Below are 17,732 nucleotides of genomic sequence, written 5' to 3' on the forward strand. Positions count from 1 at the left end.
CCCTCTCCTTTGGGGCAGCACCATGCTGGGCTCCTACCCCACACTGCTCTAAAGGTAATTAATTATCACTTGCTGCTCTAATGGTTCCAATTCTGGCAGCAAATGAGCAATGCAGAATAAATATCAGCCTTATTAAAGAAGTGATAAAGGGAAACTGGAGCACGTGCTGCAGGGGAAGGAACACTCCCCCAGCACACAGGATCTGTCAGCAGCACAGCCCCTGCCTTCTGCTGAGAGAATTCCAAGATATTTGAATACAATGAGCTCAGCATGCAGGAAAGCAACTGGTGCAAAGGTCTCAGCTTGACTCTGTTGGGATGGAATTGATTGAAGGCTCAGAAATTGTCACAAATCCAGCTGGGAAACGTGACCTGGGAGAGCTCCTATCTGCCTCTGTAAAGCAGATTAGGAAAAATTGCTCGATGCAAATGGGGAAAGTACAGCAGGATTGGGGGAAACATCTCAAATCCCAGAAGTGTTCACGGTTAGGCTGGATGGGGCTGGTACAAACCTGGGCTAGGGGAGGTGACCCTGCCTACAGCAGGGGATTGGAAGGAGCTGCTCTGTAAGGTCCACTCCAAACCCAACCATTGGTGATTCTCTGATTCCATCAAAGCCCAACACAGCCAGTGCTGAGAACCCAACACTGCAGGAAGCACAGCAAGTGTGATGCTGGGTGGGGTATTGAGATGGGTTAAGGAACACAACCCCTGTTAGGGCCAGGAAAAGGTAAAAGGTGACACAGCCGCCCAGGGAGGTGACAGGAGGAACCTGGACACCACCATGTCCTGAGCAATGACAGCACCACTGCAGTGATGCAGCCAAAGTGCTGTGAGCTCCTGCCAGGTGAAACCCCCAACTTACTGCACTCAGCCCCTTCCCCTACTGGATATTTGTCCCTGGATATTTGTCCCTAAATATTTGTCCCAATTCTTTAACCATTGCCTTCCTTCCTAGGAAGGACATCCTGTGGTGCACCCTCATGAGCCAGTAATGGGATTTCATTAGATTAAATAACTCCAGTGAACCCCAGAGAACAACAGCACTTTAAACACGGAGCTTGGAGTTAGAATTACTGTTATTTAACATTGATTAGATTACAGGGTAAATCCAATTTCTCCCTAAGCATGTGCTGGCTGTGATTTGCCTAGTGGGAGATGCTAAGGAGGGCATTCCTGGAAATCTCTGCAGAGGGAAGGGCCCGTGGCTGAGTCAGCAATGCCAGGGTGACCCAAGGCTGGTGCCTGTGCAGAGCAGGGCTCAGGGGGTGTCCCCACTGTCCCTGCCCTCCCTTGGCTCCAAAGCTGGGGGTAGATCTGTTGCTGCCACGTTGGTTTAGCATCCTCTCCAGCAGGAACATCACCAGGAGATCACTGGGCCTCTCTGACCCACAGCCCTGCCCCAGCTGAGCTGTAAATCTCTCCCCAAAGCTCTGGCTGTCCTGGATGGCCCAAACCCCTGCCAGGGGGCTCAGAGACCCTGGCACAGAGCCCAGGACCCCTGTGGCTTTGATTATGATCCATGGAAAAAATGATCAGCCTTATATGAGGATCTGCAAGCCACAAAAGAGTAATAATTAGTTTGTCACGGGGTGAAAAATAGATTTTTGGGTTTTTAGAATGAGGGTTCAGGAGGCAAGATAGAAGAATCTGGGCATGTCCGGCCTTTCTCCTTCTTCTTCTTGTCCTCCATCTTCTGCTGTGATGGTGACACTTACAGATTGGTTTAAGATAGAAGCTCACTGTCTGACATAGGTGATAGGTGTTGGGAAGTTATGGTGAATAATGCACACGTAGTTTTTAGTATAAAAATATAACACCAGTGTGCCTCTGTCTAACCTGCTGAGCAGACATTGGCAGGCCAGAGAAAGAATTTTATAGATAAGAAACAATAAACAACCTTGAGAATGAGAATAGAAGAGTTTTAACTCCTTCTTTGACCACCAGGCTGGGAAAAAGAGGCTTTGTGACACATCTCAGAGTCACTGTGAGCAGCAGCAACCCCGAGATGCTGTCCCTGTGCCAAAGAGCCCGAGTGCAATCAGGGGGCTGGGAGCAGATGAGGCTGCAACCAAAGGCACAGCTCACAGCTCACTGAGCTGTCACATCACACCACGGGGACAGCAGGTCCCTGGATGTGACAGGGGGCCACGGCCCCCCGTGCAGGCAGGGCAGAGCTCAAGCTGTCTCACAGCAAACAAAGCAGCTCCAGGGCTGGGGCTGACCCGACCGGGGGGCACCGGGCTCGGTCAAACTCAATTAACTCTGTGTTAATTCTCTGCTCTGCATCTGGGTCAGCCTGGGAGCCCTTCCCTGCCCCAGCCCCTCCAACGTGCCTGCTGAACTCCTCAGAAGCCTATTCCAGAGGAGGTACTGCTGTCTCAGGGGAGGGATAGGTTGGATATTAGGAAAAAATTTTTCACCAAAAGAATGATAAAGCACTGGAATGCTCTTCCCTGGGAGATGGTGGCATCACCATCTCTGGGTGTGTTTAAAAAAGACTGGACATGGCAGTTGGTGCTATAGTCTGGTTGAGGTGTTGGGGCACAGGTTGGGCTTGATGATCTTACATGGGAATTTCCCAATCCTGACATGGGAAGAGATGAGAATGTTGACTCCGTGTTTCAGAAGGCTGATAAATATAAATATAAATATAAATATAAATATAAATATAAATATAAATATAAATATAAATATAGATGTATTTAATATACTATATACAATATACAATATATATTTATATATTTTATATGTTTTATATATAAATACATAATATATATTATATAGTTATATATTTATCTATTTATATATAATATATATTTTCATATATTATATATAAAATACATTATAATATAAGATAATGATTTTGTATTGTTATATTATCAATATAATAATTAGTATGAAAATTATAATATTTTATTATTATAATGAAATGGTAATTTTTATTTCTATAATTAATAATAGAAATATTATTGTTTATAATAATATATATATTATATTTATAATAATATAGATGTATTTCTATTTTATAAAAATAATAATATTTTATCATTTTATGATAGATACATAATACTAAACCTATACTAAAAGAACAGAAGAAAGGACTTCATCAGAAGGCTTGAAAGGAAAGAAAAAGAATGATAACAAAGGCCTGTGACTCTCAGAGAGTCCGAGCCAACTGACTGTGACTGGCCATTAATTAGAAACAACCAACATGGACCAATCAAAGATGCACCTGTTGCATTCCACAGCAACAGATATTTATTGTTTTTCTTTTCCTCTGAGACCTCTCAGCTTCTCAGGAGAAAAAATCCTCGCAAAAGGATTATTCATAAAATATCATGGCTACAGTCTTAGAGGTCTCTTCCAAGCTCATTATTCTGTGATTCTGTGGTGAGCCAGGAGCAGGCAGAGCACCATCACAGCTGGTGACAAACAGCTCTGGGTGCTGTGCTGGGCTGATCAGGGATCACACCCTGGGCATGTAAAAACAAGATTTCAGCTCAGTGTGACTCCTTGTGCAAGACTCTGAGCACCTTCTGTGTCTGCCTGTGGTCAGAGCAAACACAGAGCAGGGAAAGCCAGTCCCAGCCCTCCCAGCTGCTTTGGGAGCTCAGCTTTGTGAGTTCATCAGGCCCTTCTCAGCACCAGCCAGCTGAGTGTGTGCCAAAGCCTCCTTTGACGCGACACAGAAGATGCTGTCCCAGCCATGGCAATGCCCACGCTGGCCCCTGCACCTCCAGCTGCCCAACAAAATCCCATCCCTGCTCCTAGGGAGGGTCCAACAGAGCAGCTGGACAAGAAACATTTGGTGTTTTGTGGGACACACATTGACTCTCAGCCGTTCACACCCACCCACGGATTGTTTTGGGGTTTTTCTTCTTGCTCAGGAACCTCTGGCAGCCCTTAAACCCTGGCAGGTTTGCACGGGGAGCAGGAGTTGGGCTAATGACCACAAGAGCTGACAGGGAGCAGGGGTTTGAGGGTCATTTCTACCCAAATTACCCAGATCATGGTGCAAAGCAGTGGAAAATTCCTCCCTGCACAGCAACTTGGATTTTTTAACCAAACAACACTGTGGCATTCACATTCTCTGAAAAATCCCTTTGCCCAGGGTTTTTCTCCTGGGAAGCTGAAAAGCCTCAGAGAAAAAGGAAAACAGTAATTATCTCATTTGCTTCTCTGGTGTTTTGCTGCTTTGGAATGTGTTTGGAGATTGTTCACCCACAGGTGATTGTTTCATTGGATTCTGGTGTGAGTTGTTTTCACTCTTTGGCCAATCAGGGCCAAGCTGTGTCAGGACTTTAGAAACAGTAATGGGTTTTCATTATTATCTTTTTATCATTCTGTAGGTATCCTTTATTGTGGGAATCCATAAAATCAGAGGGTTTTGGGAAAGCTGCAAAAGGCCTCAGAGACAGCAAAACTGTGGTTAGAGCTATGCAGCAGCCATGAGATTGGTCAGCAGAAAAATTACGTAAAAAGTAGAAAAGTCAGGACAAATAGAACAATGCTCTGTGTATTAACCCTTGTCTGGAATGACTCCCTAAGCTGCAGAAAAGATTATCAGTGAGATATTAGGGAGTTCTAAGCTCAGTAATGGAGCTCTGTACATTGTGTTTTAAGGCTCACAAGCAGGTATTGTATTTGAAATAAGCAAGCATTGTTTAACCAAAGGTACCTGTGCTTATAGTGGTTGGACAGAACTGCTGTCAATGTGCTTTTGCTTTGTGTGATTGGTCAAAAAACTTTTAAAGTGAGTTGTAACATTGAGTTCTGGGTCTGCTGCCTGGGATGTGAGCTGCTGGCATCTTCCCATTGTCATAACCATGGAATGAGATTGATGCTGGAAAATACAACAGCTTGAGACGTGTTCCTAGAGTCCTGTCCTGTTTGTGATTTGTACAGAGACCCCAACCAGTGATAATTTCTGTATTCTTTAGTATAGCTTAGTATAGCATTCCTTAATATAATATAGTATCATAAAATAATAAATTAGCCTTCTGAGAACATGGAATCAGATTCATCATTCCTTCCTTTCTCATCTGGGGGCAGCACAAACACATAACAACACCAGCCATAATTCCCCTTGAGTAACATTTGGGAAGATGAGGCTCCCTGGGTCACCCTGTGATCCACAAGATAATTCCTGCACCAGCAGCAGGAGCAGAACATGGGTCCCTCCAGGGTAAGATTTGGCAGCTCCCTCAGCTGGGCTTTGCTTCTGGTCCATCACACTCAGCAGCTCCTGGTGCATTGTTCTTTGCCAAGCACTTTTCAGACTCTTTTAGCGAAAAACCTCCCGTGGCAGCCAATTTCACAGCTTAACCTCACACAGCTTGAGGAAGTCTCTAATTCTGCTTCTTTCCAACCTGTTGCTGATGGGACAGATGGAGACCTGAGAGGGGGAGGAGGGACAGGGGGAGGCCAGGGTGCCTCAGAAAGCACCCTATGAAACCTCCCTGGAATGAGCAAGTCTCTGGTTGCTGTTGATGTTCTCTGCCCCGAGATGTGCAGGATGTCTCTGGTTCGGCCTGCACAACTGAAGAACGAGTCTGGACTCTTCTCTTTTCAGTCTGGAGGTTGTTTATTAATTCTTATCTATAAAATTTTCTTTCTGCCCAGCCGAGATCTGCTCAGCAGGGCAGCCACAGGCACTCTGTGTTGTCCTTTTATACTACAAACTATGTATAACATATTTACACTTAATTCCCAATACCTATCACCTATGTTAGACAGTGCACTTCTACTCTAAACCAATCCCAAAGTGCCAACATCACAGCAGAAAATGGAGAACAACAAGAAGAAAAAAGAAGGACTAGACATGCCCTGATTTCTCCATCTTGTCCCCATAACCCCCATACCAAAAATCCTAAAATCTATATTTTCACTCCGTGAGTACCTTGTTATTACACCATTCAAACCTGTGTGACTTTCAAGTCCTCATACAAAGCTGGCAACTCGTTGCAAGGGTCAAAATCAAGTCTCCAGGTGTTCTGGGCAGCATGCCAGGGTCTCCAAGCACCCTGACGGGGTTCTTGGCAACTCTGGACATCCAAAGGGATGTGCTGAGTTCCCACAAACAAGGACAAGCCAGGGCTCCCCAAGCCCTGCACAGCCCCAAACCCCAGCTCTGCATGTCACTGCCTGTTCTCTGCTTGCTGCAGGCACTGAGATTTTCCCTTTGTGTTTTTATCCTCCTTTAGAGGTGATGAAGGCTCTAACAACCTTTGCCACACACGCACAAGAATGCTGAACGCCAGGCAAACATTTAAGGGCAAATATTCACATTCACACAGCAGAGTTCAGCAGTGCAGGAGGATAATTGTGCAATATTCCCTTTGTGCCTTGCTGTGACACGCAGCTTTGCATGCAGAAAAACCCAAACTGGCTTTCAGAACATCCATCTCTCAGCAATCAGAAGCAGAGCACACCAAGCCTTGAGGTGGGGCTCTGCCAGCAGGTCCATGGGCAGGGAACAAAGGAACTGGAGCCAGCTCAAACAGCAGAGCTCATTTCTAGGGACACAGACCAGGATTACCAGAGATGGAATTTAGCCCAGACATGAGGATTAGCACCCTCAATTCTTGTGAGAGGTGTCAGAGGAATTTTTCCTGACCTTCAGCACAAGCAGCAGCCTGGAGGATGTGCCTGGTGCCAAGGGAAGCTCAGCACACACTGAACACCTGTGGTACTTATATATTTTGAAAAAAAAATTATTGTTTAAGATTTTTTTTTTCTGGGAAGCTGAGAAGCTTCAGAAAAAAAAGTAATTTTTATTTTATTTGGGGTTTTTTTGTGTTGTGTTTATGTGTGGAATGTGTTTGGAGATTGTTTTATTAAATTTTAGTGTGAGTTGTTTTATAAATTAATGTTGTGTCAAGACTCTAGAAAGAGCCACAAGGTTTTATTAGTATTTAGTAAGGGTTTTTAAAAAATTTTTAGTATTTTTTTAGCATTTAGTAAGAGTTTTTAAATTTTTTTAGCATTTTTATTCAGTATTTAGTAAGGGGGTTTTTCTAGTATTTTTAAAATTTTTTTAGTATTTAGTAAGGGTTTTTATTTTGTATTTTTAGTATAATATAGTTTAGGTTTTTTTAATATAATATAGTATTATAAAAATAATGAATTAGCCTTCTAAGAACACGGAGTCAGATTCATAATTCATTCCTTCATCAGGGCATCCCTGCAAATACAACAAGGCACCTCCTTGGCACAGCATCTCTCCTGGGCATCCCATCTCCAGCCTTTCACTCACTAACTCTGAGCTGGAGGAGTCAGGACACAGGTGGGAAATCCAGATGTTTCCTCACTTGTTCTACAGAGCCAGTTCTTGGGATTTCTCTCTGTAATCAGGCTTCCCAAACAGTCCAGCTCAGACTGTGCTCAAGTGTTTAAATAACGACAAAAGATGCTCTGTGTTACCAGACAAGATGATGAAGGCAGAAGCGAAATGGTAATGACAAAATGCGACACTGAGAGTTGAAAGCTGCAGACATGAACACACAGAGCCACATGTGGCAAAACACAGAAGGCACAATTATTGATCTGGTGTTTTTCCATAAAAGGCTTCCCCAGACAGCTTGGTTTATGGGAAGGAGCCCTCTTCCAACAGGCAACGGCAGAACAAATCAGCCTGGCTTTTTACAAATTTTAACAAAAAAAGACCCCGCTGGAGAGAGAGAAATAAATAATTAAATTGATAAAGAGCCAGCTTCCCATGGTGATGCTGAACCTGAACATCTCTCCCCAGGGGGGATGACATGAGAAGGTGGCTGTGGATGGAAATGATCCAGCTGTTAGCATCCCAGCTCACAGCTGTGCTCAGGAGCTGCAGACAAAGGGTAGAGCAGGATCCCACTGAAACTGCAGGAGTTTGGTGCAAGAAAGGCCCCCAGATGCCTGGAATCACCCCAGGGGGATTTCCTTATGTGACACTTGGGGAAAACAACCACAGGAGGCTTCCAAAGCTCCCCTGGGGCAGCAGGGAGGAGAATTTCCCTCTCTATTTCCCACCAGAGACAAACCCAGCAGCCGGGGGGAGTCTGAGCAGGGATCTTCAAAGCCTGCAACAGATGGTGGAGCACAGAACGAGGCTCCTCACTTCCAGGAAGCAAGAAGGATGGCATTGCCATGCATGAGGGGAACCAGCAATTCCTTCTGCTGAAAGATTTCCTGCTGCAGAATCTCGTTATTCAATGGAAGAAATGCCAGGAATAATTCCCTTCCTCGAGCTGCTCTATTTATACCCTCACTGTGAGCACCATCCTGCTCACAGGGCTCAGGTGGGTGTGCAGCTGAATGTGTTTAACCCCAAAACGTGGAAAAGTTAATTTCTCAGGAGGTGGGTTATGCAGGAGAAAGGCAGAAACCCCAGCCACTGTCACAATCCCTGGGATGGCCCCAGTGATAGTAAAAGGTTTTCAAATCATAAAATTTGGGGAATTAGAAAAAGGCTAGACTTAGTGGGGCCCTGGAAAAAATGTTAAAAATACTCCGAAAATGTTAGGCTTTGTGTTTGCCAGATCATGTGAAATTGCACCTGCATAAGCAGTATATGATAAATGATATAATTGTTAGATTGATGATTGTTTAGTAATTAAATATAATTTTTGTTTAATCGTAAGAAGAATCATGAGAAACTATGTTAGAAGTTTGAGGAGGACCACGAGGAGCCTATGCTTGGATGAAATCTATGTATACAATATAAGTTTAATAATTAACATGAAAGTTATATAGTGATAGAATATAAAACATGTTCATCCCAAACCCATATTGGAGTCAGATTTGGGTTTGTACCCCTGACACCCAGAGCTCTTCAATAAAAGCACCTGCATATAATCATTATTGTGATTATGTGTTCCTGAACGCTATCACCAGTACCCAACCCCAGCAACACAAATTTAACTGACCTAACTCACTCCCCTCCCATAATACCTGCACATAATGAGAATTTCCAAAGATTTATGGCCACAACACCCTGCCCCTGCTGCCCCTCTCCAGCATCTGCAGTTTGGGTTAGCTCAGAATCCTCCAGGGGAAAAGCATCATTGGCAGCTCAGGGGTTTCAATGCCTGCCTCACACAGGGGGCTGTTCTCAGGTTTTCTATCACTGGTTCTTTGCCCTGAACTCTCTGGAAGTGCACCAGCTCCCTTCCCCCTCCCCAGACCTCTCTGCTCCTATTCTAAACTTCAAAAGGTGAAACCCAAGCTGGGCTGTGGTAAAGACATCCTGGTGGGGACGTGTGACGGTGTGCACAGGGGTTCTTAAATGGGAGAAGAGATGAGGATCTGACTCCATGTTTCAGAAGGCTGATTATTGTTTTATGATATATATTACATTAAAACTATACTAAAAGAATAAAAGAAAAGGTTTCATCAGAAGGCTGGCTAGCTAAGAATAGAATGGAATGATAACAAAGATTTGTGGCTCGGATAGAGAGCCTGAGCCAGCTGACTGTGATTGGCCATTAATTACAAACAACCACATGAGACCAATCACAGATGCACCTGTTGCATTCCACAGCAGCAGATAATCAATGTTTACATTTTGTTCCTGAGGCCTCTCAGATTCTCAGGAGGAAAAATCCTAAGGAAAGGAATTTTAATGAAAAGACGTCTGCAACAGGGATGGTGTGGCCAGGGCATGGCCCTGAGTCCCACACTCCATGGAATGACTCCCAGGAGCCCCCCAGGGCAGCAGGACAGGCTGGGAGCACAGCTGGACACTCACAAAACCCAGCCAGAGTGGTTAGAGCAGGTGAATCTGCTGCTTCTCTAAAGTTTATCCCAATTTTTGCCATAGATGAGCTCTCACCCCAGCCAGCTGCAGCTTTGTGCTGCTCTCCACGAGAGCTGGCTGTGAGAATTTCACTGACAGCTTCTTGGACAGCCAAGGCCATGCTTTCCCAATTGCTCAGCACCAGCAGACAGGGCCAGGGGAGCTTTATTTGCAAACATATCAGCAGAGCCACAGTGGGTGAGGAAGGAGCTGCTCTCTCCAGGACTGGGGTGTGAAGCAGCACTGAAGAGGAGGATGGGCTACAGACCTCTGAGACTCCCCTGCTCAGACCACAGCATCTGGAAAGAAGAGCCCAGTGAAATCTGAAGTATTTATTTTGGTGCTTTCTGATAGGAATGTGGTTGACTTCTAATATGCCAACTCAAGAGCTCACTCCATCACCAGGAACAGACACAAACCCCAGATATGAACTCCTCCATTAACACAAAACAGAAGGGATATGTAGAGACACAAACTGCTTGGAAAACCGCACCAAAAACCAATAACCATTTGGGGTCTGTTTAAGGAGTAAGAGGGGAAAGAGCCCAGTTCTCTGCAGGAGTGTCTGTGCAGTGCCATCCCTGGAGGCACATCCAGGTGCAAGGGGACAGCCAAAGCTGTGCCATGGTTTCTGATGGGTTAAATAGCACCTGTCAGGACCCAGGACATCCCTCTGGCTGTCCTGAGCAGCCAAGACCCCTGCCAGGGGTCTCAGAGACCCTGGCACAGAGCCCAAAACACCTCAGGGTTTGATTATGACTGGTAGAGCAAATTACCAAACTTATATGGTTGGTAATTTGCAAGCCACAACAGTTTAGGTAGAATAATAGTGAATTTATCACAGGGTGGAAATGTAGATTTTGGGGTTTCTGGTATGGGGGCTCAGGAGGCAAGATGGAGGGATCTGGGCATGTCCTGCCTTTCTCCTTCTTCTTCTTGGCCTCCATCTTCTGCTGTGATGGTGGCACTTTTGGATTGGTTTAGAGTAGAAGCTCACTGTCTAACACAGGTGATAGGTATTGGGAAGTAATTGTAAACATTGTATATGTAGTTTTTAGTATAAAGACATAACTCCGCCCTGGGGGCAGGCAGAGTGCCTGAACTGTCCTGCTGGATGGACCTGGGCAGGGCAGGAGAAAGAATTTTATAGATAAGGTAAAATGAACAACCTTGAGACTGAGAAATGAAGAGCCCTGACTGCTTCTTCAAGTGCCGGGCTGGGAAAAGAGACTTTCCAACTTTTCCTTGAGTTCACTCTGACAAGTGAGAGACCCCAACAGCTCTGGGTGGTGTTTAACCCATCAGAATCCCTGTGCCTCCTCATTCTGTGCTGCAGAGATGTGTCCCACCACAGCCCTGCTGCTCCCAGCCCTGCAGCGACTGGGGCACACCACATCTCCCCAAACTTCCAAACTGCTTCAGATCTCTGCTGAAAACCCTTGGAATATCCAATTCCAGGCAGTGGCAAAGCACCAGAACCAGTTATTTTCTTCCCAGCCCTCATTTCCCCAGCATTTCCAGCTCCTTTCCCCAGCACAGAAAGGTCCCTTCAGCCACCCCCAGACCCTCCTCATCCTCCACCTGCAGGGACTCCTTGCCCAGGAGACCCAGCACAGCTTCAGCCCATCTCCATCTGCTGTTTACAGTGAATTTGCTGCACTTTGGGGCCACAACCACCTTTTGTTTCCTTTTTATACATTACCTGGCGCTGCCAGCTCGGTTCAGGAGGTGTTTGATTACACAGCTAATAAATAAACAAGGACCTTGATCCTCTTCAGCATGTGGCCGTGCAAGGCTGCAATTTCCAGGGAAACTGCTCCAGGCTGTGCTTGATGCTATTAGTGAGTCAAATGTGTTTGGGAGATGAGATGGATGAGATGTTCCCAGGACAAGCAGAAGGTGCTGCTAAACCAGCCCTTCCTACCTGCAGCTGGCAGTGGAAAACCCAAACTGGTTGAATGTCCAATAAAACAGGCAATGCTCTGTGCTGGGCACACCCTGAACACAGGCACAGAGCTGAGCTGGTGCTTCTTGCAGAAGGAAGGTGGGGAAATGATCCCTTCAAGGCAACTCCTGCAGCAGCACCTCCCTCACACAGGGGCGTTTGCAACAAGTTCTTTCCTCCTGAAGGCCACCCAGTCCTGCTCCACCTTCCATAAATTGAATTTACTGCCCTGATGTCCCTCCAACATCATCCACACACTCCTCTCCTCCCTCCCACAATAATTCACTCACAGAATGCTCTGCATGATCACAAAGACCTCAAACCCCTGCCCCAGGAGCAGCCTAACTCCATCCCCATCAGGGATAGGGAGCCCCTGACTCCTCCATCCCCATCAGGCTCTGATTTCACCCTGGTTTGAGGCAACAGAGGATGGGACACAGCTCGAGGTGGGATCCAGCTGCTCACAGCTGGATCCCCAAAATTCCCCCTTTTCCTCCATCTCACACCCCTTCAGCATCTGAGATGTTCTCTGTTCCCTCTGACTCAGAAATGTCATTGCCTAGATTACAAAGAAGCAAAAAAACCCACAAAAAACACCTGGAAATAAATCCCAAGAGGACATTAATTAGGAGTCAGAACTCCCCAGTTCTGGAAGCACTGAGGAGGAGAGATATTTAAACTCCCAACCTGACGGAGTAACTCTGAATTATCTTTCATCTTCCCCTGCATCAGATGGAATCTAATGACATTAACTCAGCTTCACTCTAGTGAAAGTGGCATCGGTGCTACAGAGGCAGGGAGATTAAAACATATGAAATAAATGTTCCTGGGCTGAGTGACAGTATAATGGCATTCCAACAGGCAGCTCAATCAGTGCAGACTAACAAAAGATCAGAGGGAAAGAGCCACATTTGCAGTATCAGCCGCAAACACAGATATTTCCCTTTAATCCAGGTTTTTTTTTCCATGCCTGGCTCAGCCCCTGTTCCTGGGAGTTTTCCCCAGGCTGTGCAGCCGTTTTGGGCTGGGGGTTGGCAGCTGAACTCTATTAAAGCCCGTGCTCACCTGCTATTGAACCCTGCTGGCTCAATAGCCTTGTTCAGGGCTGCAGCAGCCAGCTCAGCACTGAAGTCAATGCCAGCATTGTGGGCTGTCCCCTCCCTCCTTTTGTCCCCACTGCACGAGGGGACTCAAACCCAAAGCAGAAAAAGCTCCTTGGGGCACACAACTGCCCTTGATGTTCAACCCACACACGGAGGCGTCACACTCACCAAATGAAATCCCACGGATGGATTTCACAAAGTCAGCTTCTCCAGGGGACCAGGGGCTGCACTGTTACTCCTTTTATTTCCTGGAGGATGTTTCCATGCACCCCAGCAGGTGACCTGCAAGTCACCAAGCCTTGTTGCAGACAACTTTTATGAAAAATCCTTTCCTTAGGATTTTTCCTCCTGAGAAGCCAAGAAGCCTCAGGAACAAAATGTAAACAATGATTATCTGCTGCTGTGGAGTGCAACAGGTGCATCTGGGATTGGCCCATGTTGGATGTCTATAATTAATGGTCAATCACAGTCAGCTGGCTCAGAGAGAGTCTGAGAGTGCTGCCTTTGTTATTCATTCTTTTCTATTCTTAGCTAGCCTTCTGATGAAACCTTTCCTTTTATTCTTTTAGTATAGTTTTAATGTAATATATATCATAAAATAATAAATCAAGCCTTCTGAGACATGGGGTCAGATGCTCGTCTCTTCCCTCACCATAAGCCCCCTGTGAACACCTCACAAACCCCACAGGCACACCTGGCTGGCTGCTCCAGGAGCATCACCACTGCTGCAGGCACAGCCCAGCCCTTCCCCCTGCTAAGGGAGCAGCTCTTTTATTTCCAGGGAAAAATCAGGGCTTTCCTCATGGCCAAAACCCCACAGCCACCCTGTCCCTGTGACAGCTCCACAGGCTGGCTGCCCCTTCCATCTGTGCATCAGCCACCAGCTTTTTGTTCCCTGGGTGCTGGCTGCCTGTGCTGGCTTCCTGGGGCACTGAAAACAAACCCAAGTGTTTATACCTTGTAATGACCCTAAACCTGTTTAGTCTGACTGCTGGGAAACAGCAGCACACATGAAACCTAAGCCTCTGATGGCAAAGATAAGGAATGGGGACCTCTGGCAAACATCTGGCCGTTTCCCCAGCCCTGAACCCTCATCAAAGATCACAACAAAGCCTGCAGACAGACAGGTAGGTCTGTAAATGAGTATTTGTGAGTGGTGACCAGAGTGCTGGCACCACGGCTCTGCCATCCTGTGTTAGCAAAGATTACTCACACAGGCAAAGCCAGCAAGATTAGGTCTCAAAGGAATAATCCCACACAAAGAATTCACTGTACCTCAGCCTCCACAGGGCTAATAAAACAACAAAAACAAAAAGGAAAGGGAAAAAAAAAAATGAAACTGAACTCAGCACATCAAATACCAGAACAAACAAACTGCAGCAATTAATGGGAGAGCTCATGTGCCAACTGCTAAAACATAATGATTACACAAACAGCACACGGGGCAGCACAGCCAGGCAAAAAGAGCTGCAAGATCAAGACCAAACCTCTGGAAAATTATATCCCCTGCCCTAAATGCCTGTGGCTCCTCCTCTGTCTAGGTCTGCACTCCTCACTCAGGGACTGCTCCACAAGCAGGTCTATCCCACTGCCATCTGCTCCTCAAAGCTTCCACAGCATCTTTGACAAATGAGCTTTTCTGCATATCCACCATAAATTTCAGTAGATGCCACCCCACAGCCATGTGTTTATTTTTCAAAGTCAAGGCTTGATTAGAGTTCTTGAGGTTTTTCAGATTCATTTTTAACGTTTCCTTTCTGCCACAGGGTCAGCATGTGGAAATCGGATAAGCACGGACTAAAAATATAATTTTGCAGACAGCTTCAGCCCACACAAAAGGAAATCTTCCTTCTCAAGAGAAGTCACACTTTGCAGGCTGCAGGAACCCAGAGTGTTTCTGACACTGGCAGATACACAAGGAAGCTCATCCCTTCCACGTGTTAAGACTTTTACATCAACACTCGGACTGCCAGTACTACCCTACTCCACATTTCAATGCTGTCACCACAAGCTGAGCCAAAATCCTCTTCTCTCTGCTAATAGCCGGGCTTTATGTGAAAGTAAAACAAACTCCAGGGGTACCCAAATCCTCTCCTGTTTGCTTGTTCATTCAAGAGAGCCACAAACACAGGACACACTTCTGGAGACAGCAGTTTCACTCTCACCCTAACCAAGCTGCCGGGAAAACGCTCCTCTGCTAACTTTAAAACACACAACAAAAAAAAACCCTGAACTTCAGCGAGAACCCTCTTGGCTTTCACATTTACCGGCTTGTTTAACAAAACACTAATTCATTGAAATAAACACCCGATCAACCCTTTGCTCGTATTTCAAAGGCAAGGTGAGTATGCGGGGTGTGCTCCTGAAAGCGACACTTTTGGTTAGTCACTAGTGGGATGCCGAAACATTTACGTGGGAAATAAGGGGGTTTTGTCCACACTGACTACAGGAAAAGTAATCCACACTGACTACAGGAAAAGTGGCTTCTGCAGCGCCGGGCTGGGAGCGGCGGGAGGCGATGGGGAGGCAGCCGGGGCTCGGCTGAGACTCAGCGGTCAGCCACAGGTTTGGCAAAGAGCTGGGGGAGCATAAAGATATTAAGGGGCTGTGCTTTTCACGGCAGGGTTTAGCTGTGCCTCAGCATCCCCGTGCAGTCCCCAGGCCAGCGGGGCACCCAGCGCTTCTCCCTTTGGAGAAGGGAGCGCCGGGGGAGGGACAGGAGGGTCCTGAGGCACTCCGGAATGGGGACAGCCCGGAGGGGGATGAAGGGACAGGAGGGTCCTGGGGCACTCAGGAATGGGGACAGGAGGGTCGTGGGGCATGCAGGAATGGGGACAACTGGGAACGGGATGCGGGCACAGGAGGGCTGGAGGATTTGGGAGCAGGCAACAGCCGGGCTGTAGCGGGGAGCGCCGGAGGGACCCCGGGAGCGCTGGTGGTCCCGGGGCACTCTGGAATGGGGACAGCCGGGAGAGGGATGCGGGCACCGAGGAATGGACACAGCCCGGGAGAGGGATGCGGGGACAGGAGGGTCCTGGGGACAGCCGGGAGAGGAGGGCTGGAGGATTTGAGAGCAGGGACGGAAGAACGGGTGGAGCGAGAGGCTGCGGGGAAGAGAGCTCCATGAGCGGAGGAACGAACGCGGGGCTGAGAAAGGCTCGGCGGTGGCTCGGGAGCGAGGAGCGGCGGCCAGCGGGGGGCACTGGCGGCTCGGCCACGGCTGCATCCCCATCCCCGTCCCTATCCCGATCCCCATCCCATCCCCATCCCTATCCCCGTCCCGTACCGGTACCAGGCGAGTCCCCGCTCGTAGTTGCGGTCGAAGAAGTGCGGCTCGGCGCCCACGGCGCGCACGTCGGGGTGCACCCGCAGGAACTCCAGCAGCGCCCGCGTCCCGCCCTTCTTCACTCCGATGATGATGGCCTGCGGCAGCCGCTTGCTGCCCTCGCCCAGCAGCAGCGCCAGGGTGCCGGCCGTGCCCGCCCCGCCGCCCGAGCCCCCGGCCCGGCTCCCGCCGCCCCCGGCCGGCTCCTCGGCGCCCGGAGCCGCCTCCTGCCGCCGCCGCCGCTGCTTCAGGCGCTGCAGGAGCCGCTTGCGCCGCGCCGCCGCCGCCTGCCAGGGGGGCAGCTCGGCCGAGCCGCCCAGGAACTCCCCGCCGCCGCCCTCGTCCTCCTCCGATGCGGCGGCACCGGCGGCGATGATGGGTCCGGGCAGCGTCTGGCAGCGGTCGGCCAGGCAGTAGAAGACGTAGAGGGACATGAGGAGCGAGCAGAGCATCACCAGGAACTTCTTGAAGATGCTGCGGGGCAGCGGCTCGGCGGCGGGGGCGGCCGCCGCGCTCACGGCCATGCTACCCCGAGAGGGCTGCGGGGAGCCCGGGCCATGCTCCTGCTCCGCGGCCGCCGCCCGGCGCGGCCCCTCCGCGCTGCGCTCCGCGGGGCCGGGCGGCTCCGCGCTGCCGCCGCCGCATCCCCGGCGCGCTCAGGGCGGCATCCCCCGCGGGGGACAGCGCGGCTGGCTGCGGGGGGCTCGACGCGGGGCTCCCACGTGCGGAGCCCGCCGCGGAAAACTTCGGCCGAGGCATCACCGGCAGCGGGGCGGAGCGCGGCCGGCGGCGGGGCCAATGGCGCGGCGGGGGCGGGGGGCCAAGCCAAGCCCGGAGCGGGCGGACCCGCCGGGAAACCGCTGCTGAGCCCTTTAGGGGGGAGCGGGGGGGTCCGGGAGGCCGTGCCGGGGGATGCTCCGGGGGATGCTCCGGGGGATGCTCCGGGGGATGCGGGAACCCCTCGGGAGGCCGTGCCGGCGGATGCGTGGGTGGCCGGGAGGCTGTTCCGGAGGTATTCGGATGCAGGGATGCCCCGGAGGCTGTGCCGGGAGGTGCTGAGGTGCCCAGAGGCTCTCACGGATGGTGCAGGGATGCCCTGAATGGCCGGGAGGCTGTTCCGGAGGTACAGGGATGCAGGGATGCCCCGGAGGTTCTGCTGGGACGTGCAGGGATGTCCCAGAAGCTGTCACGGATGGTGCAGGGATGCCCTGAATGGCCGGGAGGCTGTTCAGAGGTACTCTGATGCAGGGATGCCCGCAGGCTGTGCCGGGAGGCGCGGAGATACCCCAGAATCTGTTGTGGAGGGAGCAGGGATGCCCTGAGTCCATCCCACGGGGCAGGGAGGAGAGCTGGGAACTCTTTGCTAGCTTTCCTCTCGGTGCTGACAGGGACATCCTGCTGCCCACGGGCTGCCTCTTTCGGCAGCCGAACCCCGCAGGACTTTTCTGTCCAGCACGTGTGTGGTGCAATGAGACCCCGGTGTTTGGCTGACCACCCTGTCCACCTGCCTGTCCGGCCACTCAGGGTTTTAATTGACCCCCCCCGGATCCCTCCGGACCCAAGAACAAATTCCTGGTGT

General features: G+C 49.4%; 1 protein-coding gene across 1 annotated transcript in view; it reads right to left on the minus strand.

Annotated features, from left to right (window-relative positions):
• The window catches only part of LOC131566190 (heparan sulfate glucosamine 3-O-sulfotransferase 3A1-like), a 35,755-nt gene extending 18,944 nt beyond the window's left edge, over positions 1-16,811 (minus strand). Inside the window, exon 1 of the mRNA XM_058817407.1 lies at positions 16,115-16,811. Coding sequence (XP_058673390.1) covers positions 16,115-16,677 — 563 coding nt within the window. The 5' untranslated portion in view covers positions 16,678-16,811. The remainder of the gene's footprint in view (positions 1-16,114) is intronic.
• Between the last annotated feature and the right edge of the window lie 921 nt (positions 16,812-17,732).

Source organism: Ammospiza caudacuta, chromosome 19, assembly GCF_027887145.1.
Source record: "Ammospiza caudacuta isolate bAmmCau1 chromosome 19, bAmmCau1.pri, whole genome shotgun sequence".
NCBI classification, from domain to species: domain Eukaryota; kingdom Metazoa; phylum Chordata; class Aves; order Passeriformes; family Passerellidae; genus Ammospiza; species Ammospiza caudacuta.